Source organism: Astatotilapia calliptera, chromosome 18 (assembly GCF_900246225.1).
Source record: "Astatotilapia calliptera chromosome 18, fAstCal1.2, whole genome shotgun sequence".
Lineage (NCBI taxonomy): Eukaryota > Metazoa > Chordata > Actinopteri > Cichliformes > Cichlidae > Astatotilapia > Astatotilapia calliptera.
Genome location: NC_039319.1, coordinates 28,662,368 through 28,682,563, shown reverse-complemented (window position 1 = coordinate 28,682,563; position 20,196 = coordinate 28,662,368). Strand labels below are relative to the sequence as shown.

Genomic DNA, 20,196 nt, shown 5'->3' with positions numbered 1-20,196 from the left:
TAATCCGTGGATAGAATTGGTTCAGTTGTCATCCAGAAAGCCAGGAGATGTGGCTGGGAGCTCTGGGGAAACGTGGGAGCCATGCATCATCTAATAATATGGCAAGGTGTCTGTGTGTTTTAATAATTAATAAAGGTTAGTAGTTTGTCCTTCCTTCTGGCAGTGTGGGATGCTAGCCCTGGGAAGCCTAGTTCCGATGTCCACTCTCTGTCTCTCTCTCACACACATACACAGTTATTTAAGGAAATAGCATCATCCCGGCCTGAGAAGGGATGGTGGCTAATGTCACAGCTGGCTGATTTGCCTACTTGCCATTAGATCCATACGTACACCACAGAAAAAGGGAACAAGAAGAAGCAAGAACGGAGATGTTGAAGATATTTTGTAAAAAGGACTTCCTCTGTATCTCTGAGTGATCTAAAGAAATGTGAACAGGAGATAAAACCGAAAGGGTTGTGTGCATTATATCACAAAACTAACCCGCCAATTCTAAATGGTACACCCACCCACCGTGTCTCCTTCTCTCTGGCTCTCTGCATGGGAGCTGCCATTATTGGAAGTGACAGTGGGAATTTGGTCCAATTTGTGGTAAATGTGCCTTTAATGACGAGCAGCGCTTGCTGAATGAAAGAACTGTGGGTATGGAAACGAAGGTGTCTGTGTGTGTGTGTCTGTGTGAGTGTTTAAGAAGCGTGTGTTTCTACTTGTTTTGCCCTTCTGTCCTAGTTGCTCTTGCTTCATGTAAATGTACAAGTGTTTGATTGCAACTGTCAGTCCGTGTCCTCTCTTCTGACTGCGAGCTCTGTCACTTGTTCATAGGACATGGCTTTTCATGTTTAGTCATCGAAATCACACACGCACACACACACACACACACACACAGTTTGGCAAATGGAAATCTATCATGCCCTGTACATGTCAGGTGGCTTGGGGCAGGCAAAGTAATCTACATACCCCATCGCCCCCCTCCTCACCTCTGCTCCTCTTCTTCTCCCTCCTCCTCTATAATCAATTTGCCTCCACTCAAGCCCCCACCTCTCCACCAGATGACACAAAAAGGCAAAAAGCAATCAGTACCTTGAGTTTAGTGCCATCCCTCCATTCTTCCTTCCATCTCCATCCACCAAGAAACGACTTATTCATCTTTAGTTGGTTCTCTCTCTTTGCCCCCTCTGGTTGGGAGTGGAGGTGTGAGGCCGTCACTACAATTCAGTAGCACTGTGTACGACCAATGCAGATTTAACCAGGATGGAGGTGAGTGGGCAGATTTAGTTAATTGAATTCCATCAAATTACTGTTCAAACCAAATTCAACAGGCACTGTTAGCACTAAAAAATAGGATAAATATACAATCCTGTTGTTGATACTTATAGTCTGAGTAATGTGAAATACTCCACAGTAGTTGCATAGTGAGATCAAGGGATACTTTAAACAATTACAGCAGTCTGAGATTGCATATCTGTGACACAGCTGGAAATCGCCACTATTGCATACACAAATTATTAAATCTCTGGAAGGATATCTGGATCTGAATAGTTTCATATATTGTGTTGAAAACTTGACAGTGATTTTCATATCTCAAACTATGTATAAGTAAATAGTTAATTCCAAATTTTGCCTTGTTTCTTACAATCTTTCATTAAAAAAAAATCCAGATTCAGATCTGGAGCACTTCCAAAGCTGAATATTATAATAATAATAATAATAATAATAATAATAATAATAAGCTTTATTTTAATAGTATTTTTTATAAAGCAGAGTTTATAAAGTGCTTTGGCAAGCAGGCGGAAGCAAAAGCAACCAGAAAGCCAAACATTAAAGTCACACCCAGCCCTGACGAGTAAAATTCTGCAAACAAATGTGCCAAGCAATTCGCATTACTCCTTTGGCAGAGTTACTTACTTACATGCAGAGCAATAAGATGACCTTCAAGTGTAAATGGACTGTGTTTACCAGGGTGCAAGGGACTTAAATAAGACACTTTTGAGTTGCTGTATGAACAGCATCGACAACAGCAAATTTTCTAGCTTTATCTCTAAAATATTGACTCAGGAAGGTGTAACAGCCTCCAGAGTTCTTGAAGTGTCCCCTTAATATTTGTGAAAAGAGCTTCAGCACAAGAAATGATTGCAAAATAAATAACAATAGTAACTTAAATATTAGTGTATGTAATGGTTATTATGTGTACCTTTGCATAACATAAAATTCACAAAGACAAACCGTCTATACAGAAATCAACTTTTTAGACCCTGTTAAAAATGATGATGAACTAAAAATGTAATAATTAGAATGTTTTAATATAATGGATCAAATTTCCACAGCTATTTCTAGATTTGATACATAACCCTGTACATTTTATACATATCTTCCTACAATTTTTAAAATTTTCTATACATATTCTGTACATTGTTACCTATGCACAATTCAGCTGCTTATGTTTATAGGACCACCTTCTGTCTTCCTTTTATATTTAATTTTTTCCTTGCTGTAAGAGCTCTGTAACACTGAAATTTCTCATCCGTGGGACAATAAAGGTTTATTCTGTTCTATTCTATTCCAGTTTTATTTTATTGTGGATGGTAAATGACAAAATGTTACTTTTGACCTGCAAATTTTAATATCCATCTGATACCAAGTAATCATCGGGCCTACGTTACCAATACCAATATATTTAACCATAAGTCAGCTTATGCAGGGAAGAACAGTGTGACAAGACTCATTAATTTGTAATTTCTGAACACATTTTAATGACCACTAAATCACTCCGAGTTTTAATTTCCACAATAATTTGTTAACAAAACAAAAAACGCCTTTCAGCTTTTCATGCATTTTGAAACTGTTGTTTTTTTCTGTTTTTTTAAAGAACTGCAATGTAAATGTGCCTGTCTCTAAAGGACTTTGTGTCAGCATTTGTTGTTTTTTAAAATACATGGTTGAGTATATAGTTTCATTTCCCCAAAAACCCTGAAAACTGATTTATCGCCATTGTTTGGACTAAATATTAAACTTACAGGCTATAAACACAATATCAATCCTATCATGCTGGTATCAATCTGATACCAATACCAGCGTTTGTATCGATACTATTGTGCTAGTATCGGTCAGCACTGATAATATTTATATATATTTGGATCAATCTACCTACCTCTACAAAAAGCTATAAAAACTATTTGTGTGAGGCACCGACATGCCCTTACCTCTCCTACACGTGCCTCATTAGCAACACATTTTAAATCGCATCTGTCATTCATCCTTGCCTCCTTTTCCCTACTTGCTTGGTGTGTTTGTTTCACTTTGCTTTGCTGCTCATTTCCTCACTCTTCTCCTCGCTTTGACATGGCAGCCAGCTGGAATTTCCAGCCCTATAACCCTCGCTATCAAAAATTCATAGAACTGGGCACGCAGATGTGTGCAAAGCGCTGAGAAGAAGCGGCAGCACACCAACTCTCCCATCACTCCCTCTCTTCCTTTCTCTAGTTTTCTGTCTCCTTTCATCTTTCCCTCGCACGATGTCTCTCTTTATGTTGCCCGCTCGTTCTCTCTCACCACATTTCTCTCACCTCACATTTCATCCCCCCCAGCTACCCCAACTCCTCTTTCATCTCTCTATCACCCCCTCTGTCACCGTGGCAATTTTCTCCCATCGTGGCAGGCATGCAACTGCTGTCCTCTCTCGCTCTCTTCCCCTCTCTCTGTCTCCCTCCTTCTTTTGTCGCTGTTTGACACTGTCAACAAGCAGGTAGAGTTGGCTGTTATTGTTGATGCCTCTGCAGAGGTTCCAGGTAATGAATAAAAGAGCGATAGAGGGAGAAGGAGAGAGAGATGACAGAGACAAAGATAGAAAAGGGGGTAAGAAAGGTGTGTGTTTGTGAGTGTGCTGGTGGTGGGGTGTTGGCAGATTCCCCTGCATTACACGGCAGCTTGACTGTGTCACCCATGTTTATTCTCTTTGTTGGCGGAGGTGTGGCCTGCTGTTCTGTGGTTACACACACAGTTGCAAAACAACATGCAGGTGCATATGCACATCCACAGGTAATGGCAGATTTCTACATACAGATTCACCATCAACAGAGACATAGAATATATACATAAGCAAACACCCATCCTGCACACCGAACCACAGGCGTACTTTCTAGGTATGCAACTAAGTCATCTCCGAACAAAAATAATCAGACATGAGAGAAAATAACAACTAATAACTAACTACTCACTAACCCTATTTCTTTTCTTGTGACATTGTATAGCACAAATATTTCAAAGTAAATTGGAGTACATTTCAAGTTCAAATCCTTGCATTGTTGTATTTTAGTTTAATTATATACACTGCTAAAAAAAACAACAACTAGGAAGACTCATCAGATCTCAATGGGAAAAAGTCAGGATGGATATATCCATACTGATATGGACTGGATAATGTGCCAGGAACCAAAGGATGACACATTATTTGATGGAGTTGGAAATGATCAACCTACAGAGAACAACACCTCAAAAATCTAAGAGAAAAACTGAGTTTGCTGAAATTTAATTTCAGCAACTCAAAGTGATATTCCTTGGTTTGCATGGCCTCCACATGCTTTTATACATGAATCACAACCTGTAAGGGTCTGACAGTGCTCATCCTGTTCCTGCTTGCATAAAGGAGCAGATACCAGCCCTGCTGGTGAGGTTAGGGAACTCAAGGATGCAAATGTTTCCAATCACAGAAGCCTCCCACAAAGAGCTCTGTTGAAGCATAGACTGTATGTAAAAGATGTAAATGGCCTCTGAGGCATCACCAATTGTTTAGCAGCATTCTGTTGCTAAAGCCTTAATCTGAGTGCCATTTTTGGTGTTCAATGTGATCTGGCTGAGAAACCAGGAGTAACTGCACAATTATCAACTAGAAGAAAAGTGTGTGTACTTTATTGGTCCCCGTGGGGAAAATCCCTCTCTGCATTTAACCCATTCACTCAGTGAAGCAGTGGGCAGCCATTGGGCGCCCGGGGAGCAGTGTGTAGGGACGGTACCTTGCTCAGGGGTACCTCAGGGTAGCTGTTCAGGGGAATCGAACCCCCGACCTTCCGATCACGGGGCCACCACTCTACCTACTGAGCTATCCCTGCCCAAACTAGAGGCTTGTCGATCACCTGATTGAATATGTTTTAGGACTTACATTTACAAAACATCACAACATAACGATGTATTCAGTGTGAACTGAAACTCCCAACTGAGGCCATAATCTCATCAGGAAAGAGCAAAAGAGCTGAAACACAGAAAGCAGGCTGAAACACACTTTTTTATGTGTGTCGGATCAATATAATTCAAGGAATCTTGTTTTAATTTGATTGAAAAATGAAAAAAAAATGAAAAAAGCCTGGTTTATGTGGTTTACACATAAACCAGGCTTTATGTGTAAAGTTAGCCGGGTTCCTCTTTAGATACGCTGACAGTGATACACCGAGTGCTGCTGTGCACAGAATCATTTTTTAGGATATATATAAAAAGAACTACACCCTGCTTCACACGTCCTTTATAGGAACAAATACTTCCACTGCACTTTGACACGTCCATCACCCTCCCCACTCCTAGCTTCCTCTGTGCAGCTCTGCATTATATTTCACCGCTCTTATATTGCCCTTGTCTTGCTCTTACTCCTCCTTGTGCATCACTTTGTAAATTCTTCACTTCAGATAAGTGACATATAAATAAGGCTTCTTATTCTTATTACCCACCCATCCATCCATTGAAAAAGGAAATTCCTTGTCTACCAGGGCATGCTGTCAGATTAGAGGTTGTGCTCAATTCAGTTTTAGGCTCCCTTCCCTTTGTGGTCTGCCACCGTCTGTTTGAATCTGTTCGTGTGTGTGTGTCCAAGAGGGTCTGGTGAGCTAACAGGGTCTCAAAGCAAACATGACAATCCTGTCTCGCTTCGTCAACGTCAGGCTTGTCGCAAGGATTTGTGAAGCTCGGAGAAATTTATCTCTGTGTTTGGGTGAAAGTCTGAGAGACAGAGGATGGCAGAGGCAGCAGATGGGCGAGAATAATGGGGAAGGTAGACAACAAGGCGGGGGAAGAAGAGAAGAAAAAGTGGGCAATAAAAAACAAAATGAGAAAAATCAATTGAGAGCAGAGGGGTCCGTAAATGTGAGGGGGGGGGATCAAAATAAAGTAATGTGTCTGTATTTGAAGAATAAAAGCATTTATTTGGTATGCAACTAACCCCAGCTTTGGGCACCTTTGTCCTTATAATATTTATATGCTGACAAGTCAAACCACTGTTAATCATCTTATTGCCTGCTTCTGTGTATGAACATGATGAGTGAAAGCAGCCAAGTGAACTGAGTGCGCTGCTGCATTTATAAGTCATCATAAAGGGTCGATGAGAATAGAAGAGTGATGGATGAAAGTGAATGAAAACATTATCAAGAGTCTGATAAACTGATTTGCAAGTGAGTCGCAGGTGAAATTCACAGATATTAGTTGTGTCTTAGTGTGTGCAGGGAGTCAGAACGTAACCAGAATCCACTCAGGATCACAGTACGTCATGTGATCTCACTGATTTCCTTTTTCTCTTCTTTCTCTGCAGCAGTAAGAACCCGTCATCCAAGGATGGAGCGGCCACTCCAGGAACCCCCAAGGTGAGCCCACGCTCAGTGTTTAAAGCAACACTGTGTACTGTGTGTAGGAGATAATAAATTGTATTTAGATAGAAACATATACATATTCATGTAAGCTAAAAACAAGAGGAAGATGCAGGATTAGACAAGGTTAGATTTCAAAGTATTATACCTACTTTTCAGTAGTGCAGCGTACTTTCTTTACCATCCAGCTACCAGAGTTGTTACTCAGTTTCTGTTCCTCTCTGCTGCACTAAGGGGAAATCAGCTGGACTGTCTTACATCTTATACAAACCAGCGCCAGTCTCCCTTGTCTAACGGGCAGCAGGACCAGGAGGCACTGTACTGTGATTGTTCCAATTAGAGAGTCAGAGAGAGAATGCAAGCAGAAAAAAAGACAGAAGAGATCAAACTGCAAGAAGACGGATTTATGATCCCATCAGGAAGCCTTTTCTTACTGTTTCTGTGTCTTCATCTGGCTGAGGCCTCTTTTAAAAGACTTCTGACATCTCGTATTGTCAAAAGACCCAATATAATACTCCGACTCTACTCACAACATGTGAGCGCTGTAATGACTATACAGTTCAGCTCAATTCAATTTTACTTAAATGGCACCATATCACAACAACAGTACCCTCAAGGTGCTTTATATTGTAAGGTAAAGACGCTACAATAATACAGGGAAAGTACCAGCAATCAGACGACTCCCTCTGAGTAAGCACTTGGCGATAGTGAGAAGGAAAAACTCCATTTTAACAGGAAGAACCCTCCAGCAGAACCAGGCTCATGGAGGGGCGGCCATCTGCCATGTCTGTACCATATGTAGGAGAAGAAAAGGAAAGAAATTTTTTCTCATATCGGAGAAATCATCCAAACTGCCTGATTGTGGCACTGTGTTCATTGTTGTGGCTTGGCAGGGGTTACGCAGGGTTGCATTAAACAAATTATAGTGGATTACTGTATTCACCCTGTCCGTATAAGCCAGTGTCCAATGTACTGCTGAAATATCGGTTTCCAGACCTTTATAGTGTGAACTCTCCTATTAACAGGGTGTCAACAGTTTATAAAAGTAGGATATATTAATTCATCCTTCATCAGGCGTTTGGTGCTCTGGTAAATCATTTATGTCGGTCTGCGGTATATTCTGGATTTGTGTTTCCTAAAGATCCCTAAAGTCATCAAGTTCCTTCATTATCTCCACATTTGTTTTAGCCGCTGACTAAATACCAGGTCAAAGTCTTATAGGCCACTGCAGGAAGATGTGCACTTGGATTGCAAAAGAATATACAATTCGGGTTATTCGCTTTCATTCCCTTACACCTTTGGGTGCTGACCCGGGCTTAGAGCAGTGCTCGCAGCACTGTGGGTGGGCTTGTACTTGAGAGAGGCAGACAATGCCGGGTTGAGGGGTGAGTGCTGGCCTTCTCTTCCAGCCGTGACTGCGCATCACACTGATGTTGTTTAGTATTCAGCTGCAGGCCACGGAGAATGGAGAAGGCCAGTCTGAAGCACACGGGCCTGTTGTTGTCGTTCCCAGCTTGGTATGCATCACCCAGCTGCGTTAAACCGGAGATTAACCCCGACACATCTACTCATGTGGTACTGTGCCCACTTGCTAAGCTAAAGTGAGGGGGAAATGTGAGATATGTGTCGGACCGGACATAAATTTGTGAGATGCTGCACCACCCAGTGTGCATTTGAGCAAATTTAAGTCCTTTTCCCAAACAAATAAATAAATATGTTATCATTTACACAATGCATGTTTCTGACATTCTGACATTTCCAGTGACTCACCTAACTGTAGCCTTAAGCACAACTTTTGTTAGGAACAGACCCTTTTTTCACGTGTTGATTTAATTGGTTGGTTTAAAAGACCAGATTTTCAGGGAGATCTTCATTCATAATTTCTGTATAGAATACCGTTAAATGTCATATTGTAATGATAAAACTTAAGCATATTCCCAGAAGGCCTCAGGTAAATGATTCCTGACCTTTTAAAACCTGGATAAAAGGAGAAAAGACCACACACACACACACACACAAGCATAAAAGCACCATGCATAATGTCCAATTTACTGTGGCAGCACTGGAGGTTGGTCATTTCTCACATATTATTATTAGATTACTGCTGTCAAGCACTTAAGCCTCTGCTCTGCCCCTTTCCACTTGATTAATAGGAGACGACTGTAAATACAAATATTTCATAGCTGCCTTGTAAAATAAGGCACAGGAACACATGAAAAAACAAGTACACACATACACACACACACACACACACAGAGCTACGACTCTGTCAGAGCTAAGCCTTGTAAAAAAGTGATATTGCTTTTTTTCCCCCTTCTACCATTCACTCTTTTCCACATCTTTCTTTTACCTTCCTGTTCCTCATTCCTCAGTGGAATTCCCTGGACTCTTTTTGCCGCAGAGTGGGTTAGAAGAGGATATTGTTTTATATGTGTGTGTCTATTCCAGGGAAAGAGAGAGCATGTGAGCAAAGTGTTGTGGGACAGATTTATGGACAGCCAGCATCCCGTAATGTCAGACAGTTAAACTCCTCCTTTTCGGATATTTACCCTTCCCTCGCCTTCCCCCCTTCTCCCAATCCTCTCTTTCCAATCTCTCATTCTTCCCTAACTCCTCTTAACGTCCCATAAACATTAACTCTAATCAGTGGAAGGGATTTTATAGACAAAGTCAGGCGGGTTACAGTCGTCATCAATGACATGTCGCTCTCAGCATTTGTGGCAATAACACTCTTGAAATTTTCCAAGGGTAAGGATTCACTCTGGCTTCTTTTCCTTTTCCTGTCTAACAGATGTGTTGCAATAGTGACATGAATTTCAGAATGTAATGTTTTACTTCTTCCACAGTTTCACAGTCAGCAGTAGTAGTTTTGAACCGAGCACGTTAAACTGAGTCAGGCTGTGCTACGTCTGCACTTTATCTGCTTTCATAGAGACAAAAGCGTCTTTGCGTACCTGCTGATGCTTCAGGTCTTTTCAGGTCTCACACCTATGAAACTTCACCTCCTTCTTTTCTCCTACAAATTATTTCATTGCTTCTACTTTTAATTGACTTCAGTTTATACACTTGAACTGCTTTCTGTCACTGGAACTCACACTTTCAGCTCAATTTGTCAGCCACACTGAGTGCTTGAACCTCAGCTGAATATTCAGCTTAGTTCAGTGATTTCATTTTAACTGCTTCTGCTAATGAACTTCTTCCACTTTTTATATTCTGATTGTCATGTCAACTCCAATTTCAGAGTGTTGGCATAAATTGCCCAGAGCTCACAACCACTCAAATAAATTCACTTCACCCCCGGCATGCTTGAGTGTTAGCTCTACAACAGTGAAATTATATACTTTATATCCTGAGGTCTGAATTTATCGTGGAACAGCGTTACTCTTGTGTTTATCGATTATTCCCATGCAGCAGCTGTCAACCAAGGACAAGTTCGGTGCTCATGGTGCTTATGGTCCCAGAGGCAGTAACGTAGAAAGATCATCTGCATAGAAAAGACTTTTTTATTCCTCTGTGTCTTTCTAGTCCATGCTGCTGTCGGTGCACATCAAGCGTGAGGGAGAGTCTCCTGTGGTCTCGCCCCTGTCGTCAGAGGATGCCCACCACTCCGACAGATACCAGGTCACACACACATGGGCACACACACACATACACACACACACAAACAAGGGCAGCTTGAGAGAGTCATCAGAGTTTCCTGATTGCTATTAATTTAGGATATTTTGGCTTTGTTCAAGTGTAATGCATCCTGTCACACATATGAATGTGTGACATGTAGATGTGTTCATTACAGCTTATCAGCTCCATATCATTGTACAGCATCAAGGCTGTAGGCTAATATATGGAGGGAATTAGTATCAAAATAGAGGTACATGGCGTATGCGAAAAAAAATGTTTCATTTCAGTTACAAAGGAGTGTTTCGGTATAAACACAAATACCAAGCAATTTAAACACAAGCTCGCTAAATATTAAACTTTTTTTTCTTTGAAAAAATCTTTCTCAAAAACATTTCCTGTGTATGTCTAAAATATTTGTGACATTTATTTCATTATTCAGATTAAAAGTGTGTGCAGATGGCTCATGTATTTGCTCCATACAGATCCACAAAGGTGTGCTACATTCAAGCACTAGCCGAAAAATCGTGCATCTGGCAATTGTTGCATGATCTGTGATGATTTCGTTATGCGCAATTAAAAAGTAAATAGAAAGAATATCATAAACATTTTTAGACAATATTTTGCAAACGAGGCTTTATGAAAGCTTAAATGATCAGATCTTTGAGACTTAAAGTGTGACTATTTTTTTTTTCATGTATTTGATGATGTTAATAATTTTCCGATTTATCAGCAACTGATCGGTATCAGCATTTATAAATGAAGAAAAGTAGTTGAGATTGCACCAGAGAGTGAACCAGCTGACACGACAACCAGCTGATCCAAGCAGAGCCCAGGAGAGTGCGGATAAATACATAAATAAATAAATAAACAACAATATATGAAACATGTTAGTCGATTCAGTTTCATGTTTTGTGTGTCTGAAAAAAATATCAGCTTTTATGGGAATATGGGATATTGGTATCGCTATCAGTCTTAAAAATCCTTTACTGGTCAGGCTCTAATAGTTCATGTATGAGTGCCCAAAACTGCACAAAAATATTTTTCATTTATATATAATGAGTTATTATGAGCAGACTAATGCGCCTTTCTGACATCGACTTCTATAGGACCCCTGGCCCAGTAGACTCTGTGATGACTGGTTAACAGTGCAGCTGACCCACTGTGACAATATACTGCTTAAAAAATACATAAACAAATAAATAAGGACCTTAGACCTGAATAAGAATACCCATCAGGGTTTGCGCCACCTCCAGACTCTAATTCTATACTTTCACTGATGTTAGAATTAATTGTAGACAAAAAAAAAGTGTCTTTATTAACAATCCAGCAAATCAAGTGAATTTCTGTAACTATGACATATCACAGTACAGCTGAACATTATGGCAGATTTGGGTTTTTATGCCTCCTCAGCAGTTAAGTTGACTAACAGGCCAATCTGCTTAAATCTCAAATGTCACCATGACTGCTTTTATCTCTTAAATTCATCAAAGTTTGTTCGAGTAATTCCTCCAGCCATGATGTATCTCAGGGTTAAGTGGGCTTCCCCCCCGACACCATAAAATAAGAACTATTAAGTCCATGCAGACGTAACATCCATACGTTGAGGATGACACAGCTCATAAAGACCTTATAGCAATAAAGGAGATTTTCTCATTAAGTGAAACTGCTGAAATCACCTTATATTATACAAATGATTAAGTCAATGGTGACTCTTTTTAGCACCCTGAAAATAAAGCATAATGGCAGACTTTGCCACCTCCTCTCTGCCTGTCAGGTGGACTCACTCTGCCTCTCCGCTTCTTCTAAAAACCTGACCTATCTGCAGCATTGGCTGAGTGTATCATAATGATACGGTAGCAGAGGCGATGCGCCGCAAGTAGGCCTATAACTCAAGTGTTGGCGGGGAGGGGAGAGAAGCACCGAGAAGAAGGTGAAGGCCTGGCTGCTTGATGACTCCCGCTGACAGAGTACGGGCTGTCGGTGAGGACTGAACCTCTGCTTGTTCACTGTTGTCCTGTCAAAGAGAGGGTATCCATAACTGCGAGTGCTTTAGTCAGCATACAGTTAAAGACATGCAGGCCATGTGGGTTTGAACCCCAGTAGACCTGAGCCAGACATTCTGCAGGAGACTGAAGTAGACTTGATAGAGAAATCATCACTTATTTAATTTCACAATGCTGTACTTTTATTGCTAAGACTATTATTTTTAATGGAGCAAGGAATTTACTAGAGGCAACATGACCCAGCTAGGACCTCAAAAGTTTCAGGTTCACTCAGATAAATGTACGATTTATCATTTCTCCCACTGATGGCAGTAACCGAGTTTATTCACTCAAGTGCCTTAAATACTTTTAGATGTTGCCTTCACATACAAAAGGGAGATACAGTTCCGTTATTTGAGTTTGCATGTTATAAAAATGTGTATATTATAAAAAAGAAATATCAAAATGTAAATTTATATAATGATAAAAGTTGCAGTGACTCAAGTAATAAAACTGTTAACATCACCTGCCAATGCATCAGTATTAGCACTCTGATAATATAATAAATATCAAATATAGTGGACTGAGGCAGTCAGGAGACCAAGTTGTTACTTTTGACAATTTAATTACATTTGCTAACATTAAAGCCCCTAAGTTTCACTAACTCCAGACTTTAAAAACTCTCAAACACTATCTTCACACTTGTCTCACTCTTTTCTAGCAGCTTATATAAAGAAAAGCAGCTGCCTGTCCTTGGCCTGCATGTAAATCACCAACTTTCTCAATGGGTGAGGCGTAATGAACCTCGTTGCTTCTCCCTAGCGGCCGAGATGCGAAACGACGGGTGACGTTTCCTGACTTCCGTTTCCAGCGCGGTCACATGATCAAAACAAGCCAACATGGCGTCGAACATGAGCAATATTTGCCGAAACGGGCGCCACTTTCAATCCTTTTCCATCCGTGTGAATATGTAGACAGAGCGCTTAGTTTGCACTGATGTTCGGTGTGTGGAGGCTCCGTGTGGCACCTCGCAGACAGAGTTTTAGCGGCTGTACACGGAGCTAGCAGAAAGCTAGCAGGCATGGAGGAAGTGGAAAACAAGAGAGAAGTACGTAGGATTGTTTACAGTGCTCTCAGCATCCAAAGCAATCCCATTATAAGCAGTTATATTAGTGCTTGTAAGCATATTATAATGTTTCCTCATCATCTAATGAATGTTTGCTCTGTCTTTTTTTCCCCCTCTCTGCTTGCAGACATTTTTACGAGTTCGGGCAAACAGGCAAACGAGATTGAATGGTATGTACACAACTCTTTAGTGATTTAATATCTCTAACTATATATATGATATAACCCTGGATTGATATACTTGACGTGAATGCCCTTATTGAGACTTAATTACAGTGCTGGGACTTCTTATTGGTCCTGAGCAATCATACTGATTTACGTGGATGTTATTGATGAGCGTCAAATAAAGTAAAAATTGATCTCATAGCTGTAAAGTCACACAGCCGAATAAAAAGTTAATACAGAAGTGAGTGATGAAATGAAAATGAAAGTAAGTGATCATAAATAAATGATGACGTGTGTTACTGTAGCAGTGTAACATCAGAAGAGCTGTTCTCTGCTGTGCTGTGTGATATCATCAATTACCTGTTGTTTAATCACTTATGGCAGGTGTGTTCTTTCATTTAAAGGAACTTGTGATATTTTTGTGTATTTTAATTGGCTCTCAAGTTTTTTTCTTTGACTGCGAAGACTAGAGGTGTTCCAGAAGGGGCATCCGGGGATTTTACTGGGATGCTTTTTGCATTAGGAATTTTCCGTGGGCTCTTTGTGTTAAACGCGTCCACTCGGTGTCTTGATAAATGTACTACAGAATGCCTTCTTTCTTTTAATATGCCAAATGCATCTTGTCCCTATGGGAGAAGCTCTTTTCAGCTCTTAAAAGCGTCACTTTGGGCTTTTTATGTTTACCGCTACATTCCCAGAAGGCTGTTAAATGCAACTTAATGCTGCTCTGAGGGAATTTTATGGAATTCTCAAAGACGAAAAAAAGTCGTTTCAAAGATTTTTTTTCAAAGCTTGCAACCGGTGCTTTCTGAGCCATGTAACTGGTTACATATGTCCTTAATCTGTTTGCAAAACACAAGTTAACTATATTTACATTGTTTAAAATAAAATGCATTACATCATCACTAAAATGGAAAGAACGTTTCAGAATGTCCTACTGTTCCACTGAGCAGTGATTCTGGTTTTATAAAACTGATTATCTTTTTGGGTTAGCCATTAAAATTTAAGCACATTAGTATACTAATGAATATATTAGTGGGAAATTTCAGGCACATTATTTGGTCTGGGATCATCAAGGTCACTGAATATTCGTGCTGGTTGCTGTGGGACTGTGTGGCTGAATAACTCTCCAGATAAGCTGGCTTTGATGGTTGGTTTGTTAGCACTTAGAAAGTAAGCTAGCTTTTACCAACAACTGTTGTTTTCATTCTAGGTAAACATATATATATAATATACTTGGAACATATTTGAACAACATGGAGGGTATCTGTTGATATACAGTCGCTGGCCACTTTATTAGGCACACCTTCCTTGTAGCAGGTTGGCCCTCTTTTGCGTTAGTCTTTTGCTCTATGCCTTAATTCTTTGCAGAATAGATTCAGAAAGGCACTGGAAACATTCTAGTACTAAGGGGGTCAAAGTCTGGCCACTGTCCTCTGATCTCTGGCATCAATAAAGAATTTTCACCCAGAGAAGCTCCGCTCACTAAATATTTACTCGTTTTCAGACTGTTTTCTTAACAGAATGGTTTCCGTATGGTTGGAAATGCCCAGCAGATTAGTTCAGTCATTTCAGTTTCTGAAATGATCACAGCAGCCCTGCCATGTTCAGAATCACTTAAATCACCTTTCTTCCTCATCCTGATACTCAGTTTGAACTTAGCGGATCGTTCGACCAGGTCAACATGCCTAAATGCATTGAGTTGGTGCCACGTGATTGGCCAATATATATAGTTGCGTTAACAAGCAGATGAACAGGTGTACCTAACACAGTGGCCGGTAATATGCTTACCGTCTTGGTTTCCAAACTTAATGCAGATCATGAAACACCTCCTTTCTTTTTATTTTTAGTCCAAGTCTATGACAAGTGTCAGTGAAGGCTTAGTTTAGAATGTGCCCTTCGCCCTCACGTGGAACCAGGAATCACGTGGGGTACAAAAGGTGGGAGTTGGGGGAGGCAGGGAGCCCTGCCAGACCTAATTAGCAGTCTTTTCCCCTCTCGATTTAACAATGCTCCTCTCAATTAGCGTCAGGGGAGAAATAGTAAGGAGGAGGAGGCCGTCTCTCATTTTAACCCTCCCTCATCTTCTCCCCCTGCAGTTATGGCGTATTGCCTCGTGTCCCGCTCCTCTCCCTCCACGCCTCGCCACAGTCCCTCTTGGCTTCCTTTCTTTTCCCAGCCAGCTAAAAATTAATGTCCCCGCGCGCCATTTGCAGTTAAGAAAAAACGACAGAGACTCGGGGTGCAATGACGGCTGTTCTGCTCTGTTAAATTTCTAATTAAATGTGCGTGTGTGGTAGGGGGGTGGGGGGAGAAGGGACAGGAGGGAAGGGCAGGAAAAGGAAGGAAGCAAAAGAACGGAAGCAAGTCTCATAGCTATAGTGAGTAGGAAGGAGATTTAGAGTGTCACATATTAACACATGGCAGACACACAAGCTTCCTTTGAAACTCCTGTTGGCTTGTAAAGAACTGTCATACTGGTCAGGCTTGTTAAGAATCATCTGACACAAAATTCCTGAGATCTCTCCCCAAAACAGTGATGTTATCCTCAGAAACATTCGCGGAAGCTTACTTAATTTAAACCATGTACCTTCCTTTTCTCTCTCTCTGTGCTTTTCCAGCCCGTATAGGGAAGATGAAGAGGAGGAAGCCTGAGGAAGGGGGCCAGGTATGTCCGCTGTGCAGCGCCCCATTGGCTGGGAGCGAGGAGGAGATGAGTAGACATGTGGAACAATGCCTGATCCAGGTAGTACAATCTGGGCCCTGAACCCTGCCTACTGCTGGTCGGACAGCCTGTCAGCCCTTCCCTTCCAATCACTTCTCTAATTCTTGTAGATGTCACGTCAGTCCAGTAGTGCAGAAACCAACCGGTAGCAACTGTTCTTCCCCTGCCACCCCTACTGCCTCTTAACCTCCTTTACATGGTGGTGTTGCAGTCACATCATATTGGATTAACTGCCTGAATAACCAAAGCATTCAGAAAAACAGTCCAGTGATTTAAGTATAACAGACCTTACTTTGATAGGACTTCTAGGTATACATGTGTGTAATATGGCAACTTATTTTTAGCCTGTCCAAGCAAATACTTCAATATTTTAGTAGTGCAAAATTTCTTTATTTTGAAAGTTCAGCCACTGTTAACCAGCAGCCCTGGCCTTATCTTCCCTAACCGTGGGCCAACTGGCTATGTCAAAGTTGTGCAGTCCTCGATATTAGTCGTGGCTGTCTGGACAGCTGGACCCAACCACAGCACGAGAAATGCACTGTGTTGTATTACATGAGTGTTAACTATAAGTCATCCTACTTAGATTTGCAGAGGATTTCTTTTCATAGTATTATTAATAGATCCTTCAGAAAAGTTTGGGTGCGCACACGCAAACCACGACTATCACTACAGCTACGATCTAAATCTACAGGAAACGATGTTTAGACCTTTTAATTCTGATAAGTATTCAAGCATCAGTTGTTACAAGCAGTTTATCTGGTATGATGTGGTTGACTCCTGTGCACTTACATGTTACTCTTATTTGAACACAAATCAAATTAAGGACAATCTGGTTTTCTTTAAATTCTCAGTAGTGTTATCTTTTCCTGCCACAGATCACATCACTCCTTCTCTCCTGTAGATTCTAAACATTCTTTCCTAGAGTAGACTAGAGAAAAAACCTACTCACTACTCCTCCTGTATCTCACCTCACTGATGGCTGTCCATTACACTAAGTAGAGACACTATTACGTTGTTTTTTTTGTTTTTTTTCTCCACTAGCATGCTTTGTTTATCCCGGTACTGTACCAGCTGTGTCTGTAACTGTGCACCAGAAGATGTGGTTAAAGAATTAATTATTCATTATCATAGTTGTTGAACAACAGGAACAACGAAACAAATCTGCTGACTAAGCTAAACGTCTAAATGTGGTCTAAAACTTTGACCACATGATTTAGATAAGCAGCATCTGGTCTGTGTGGTACAGCTCAGGTAAAGCATGCTGGGGAGATCTGGCCTGTTGTCCACCGACCCTTAACTTTAAGAGAGGAAGCAGTGTACTGTTGAAGTCGCTAAGTGGTGCTGAGCTGTTCCACACTGATCTGTACACAGCACTATCTGTGATTAAAACGTGTCCATGTCTGTTTTTGTGCGTCAGCGCGAGGGAGCGTTAGGCGACGATGACTCTGCTGACATGGATGGAGAAAATGGGCGGGGCTTTGAGGAGTACGAGTGGGCGGGACAGAAGAGGATCAGAGCTACAGCTTTGCTGGAGGGAGGCTTCAGAGGTACACACACATACACAGACACACACACAACTCGCATTATTCAGCACTGCTTCTTATTTCACACTTACACTCACTCAAGGCCGGCTGTTTGCGCATCCTCTGGATAAGCAGTTTGTTCAGCGGTGGCGGTGTGTGTGTGCCGCACCATGATGTAGATGTCTAGCCAGCCGCTTGCTGGAACACTGAACGACCCGTCACGATTTCAGGGTCGCGTCCAGTCACAGCAGTCAGCACTGTTTGTCCTCTCCTCTCTGTCTCCAGCTTTGTTTCCCTGCTCATCCATCATTCACTGTGCTCATGTGCAGTGCAAGCACTGTCAGGCTGAGAGACTCGGCGGTGAATGCAGCCACGGGAGCTGTAATGCTGCCAGCGGTCCAGTGGCAGCGCTGGCTGGCCTGGGGTCAGCCCGGTTGAGCTTGGCTCGGCCCTACAAGGCCCTCTTGGCGAGGGGGAAGGAAAACACATTTAGCTGGGCAATTGACCCGCTGGTCAACGTGGTGTGCTCCTGTGTGTGCGCCCAGAAATGCAATTATAGAACTAGATGGGAGCGCTGGTCACTGGGGAATATGAGTGTGACACCACACACCTTCAGTGCTCCCACTACAGCTCTCCATCACTTTTTTCTGTCCTCCTGCTTCCATAAATTGTTTTTTTAATCTTAATTATGTCTTTTTCTCTCTGCTTTTTCACACAATTTTTTAAAATACTTCAAGGATCAAGTGTTGACAAAGTTATGGAGTGAGGCCTTTCACAGGCAGTCACAGCATAGGTGTAAGGCGCTTCATTGATTGCTTTTATTTACTAAATAATAAATTAACGCCATAACTGCATTAACGTGGCAAATTTCCGTTAACGAGTTACTGTGGATCGATCGCCCCGTGCGTGGGGCTGGATGGCGTCAACGGGTTAGGGTGTAGGGTGTATCCCGCCTCTCAGGCTATAACTGCTGGGATAGGCTCCATCCCCTCTGCAGCCCTAAACTTGGTAAGTGGAGGGAAAAACTGATTGATGGTTGTGTTCCACATAGATGCCCCATAGTGGCCTCAGTTGTGTTTATGTGTGAAACAGGAAGAAGAGAAACGCGACTCATCAGGATTTTCCCAGGTGGATCCAAAGACTCGTCGTTGCTTCTAAGAGGCTCGTTCAAACTCTCTTGGCTCAGCTTCTTCTTTCATCTGTCCTGCTGCCCGTTGGCCTCCCCCTCTCCCTGTTCGATACATTGTTAAACACACACACGCTGAGCCTCACCTGCCTCCCTCCCCTTGCTGAGAGAAGAGAGGAGAGAGATCAATGTCGAAGTCTCAACTAAACCGCGACAAAGTGCAGCTCACAGGGTGGGAGGTGGTTTCCCTACCCGTCCATCCATCTCCCTGACGCTCCTTCCATCCGTCCATCTCGCTTTCACGTCGTTAAAGCGAGCAGACACAGGACCCTTCTGCCACACTCTAATAGGGCACCTTGTGATGTGACACAGATAACCGAGGTGGCCTGGGGAGAGAAACTTGAAACACACGCACACACTCGGCAGAAAGCTTAGAAGGTGGATTTAGTCTTGAAAGCTCTAAAGTGGTTCTAACACACACTGCTGAGTCCAGCGGGCTCTTGAGAGCCAGTGGCTGACTAAACGGCTATAGAGATCTTGCAGGGGGGCCTCCTCAGCTGGCGAGATGAAGAGAGGGCCTATTCCTCTGTGAAGTGCCACCATCCTTTCCTCCCTTTCAGAGCACAAGGAAGAAAGGCAGAGGGAACAGGAGCTTTTAAGGGAGGGAGGAAGGGGGAGAAAAAAAAATCGAACAAGATCCGTTTATGATTCAACCCAGTGTGAGGGAAGACTTCCCTCTGTCTCGCACCAGCTTAGCAAGGTTGAAAGGACCCATATAGCACAGACAGGGATTTCTTTATCTGTCTAGTAGACTGTCTGTCTGTTTTATGGGTAAGGTACGACTTTAAGTTTGCAGTTTACAATAAAAGGTTTACTTGTAAGGGTGTGTGGTTTAGTAGAAATGCATTTTCCCTGTTATTTAATGTTTTATAATATAAAATATAATATAATAGTTCTTTCTCCAAAGATGGAGGTATTTGAAGATGTTCTGTTTTTTTCAAAACTTCCAAGCTGAATTTGAGAAGATCTTGATCTTCTTTTGCCTGGCTTCCTCATCATTTAGGATTTCAATATGGAAATTTTAGGAAAGATGGGAGAAAATGTTGTCTCTTCAGGTAACATTTAGTCATGTACGCTTATCTGGACCTGGTCACTGGATCGGCAGCCTAAGCAGAAATGCACAGATCCCATCCATCAGCTACCTCCTCCGGCTTATCTGGTGTAACGCCAAGGGGTTTCTGGGTCTGCCATGGGGCCTCTTACTGGTGGGACATGCCTGGAACACTTCACACAGGAGGCATCCAAGTCAGAT

General features: G+C 41.9%; 1 protein-coding gene across 3 annotated transcripts in view; it reads left to right on the top strand.

Moving 5' to 3' along the window:
• rnf220a (ring finger protein 220a) overlaps window positions 1-20,196 on the top strand; it is a 164,140-nt gene that overhangs the window by 122,333 nt on the left and 21,611 nt on the right. For 2 of the 3 annotated variants that reach the window (XM_026150980.1, XM_026150982.1), the window contains exons 4-8: window positions 6,566-6,617; window positions 10,146-10,241; window positions 13,474-13,516; window positions 16,132-16,256; window positions 17,653-17,782. In XM_026150980.1, the coding sequence (XP_026006765.1) occupies window positions 6,566-6,617; window positions 10,146-10,241; window positions 13,474-13,516; window positions 16,132-16,256; window positions 17,653-17,782 (446 nt within the window). The remainder of the gene's footprint in view (window positions 1-6,565; window positions 6,618-10,145; window positions 10,242-13,473; window positions 13,517-16,131; window positions 16,257-17,652; window positions 17,783-20,196) is intronic. The other variant, XM_026150981.1, reaches the window with a different exon arrangement.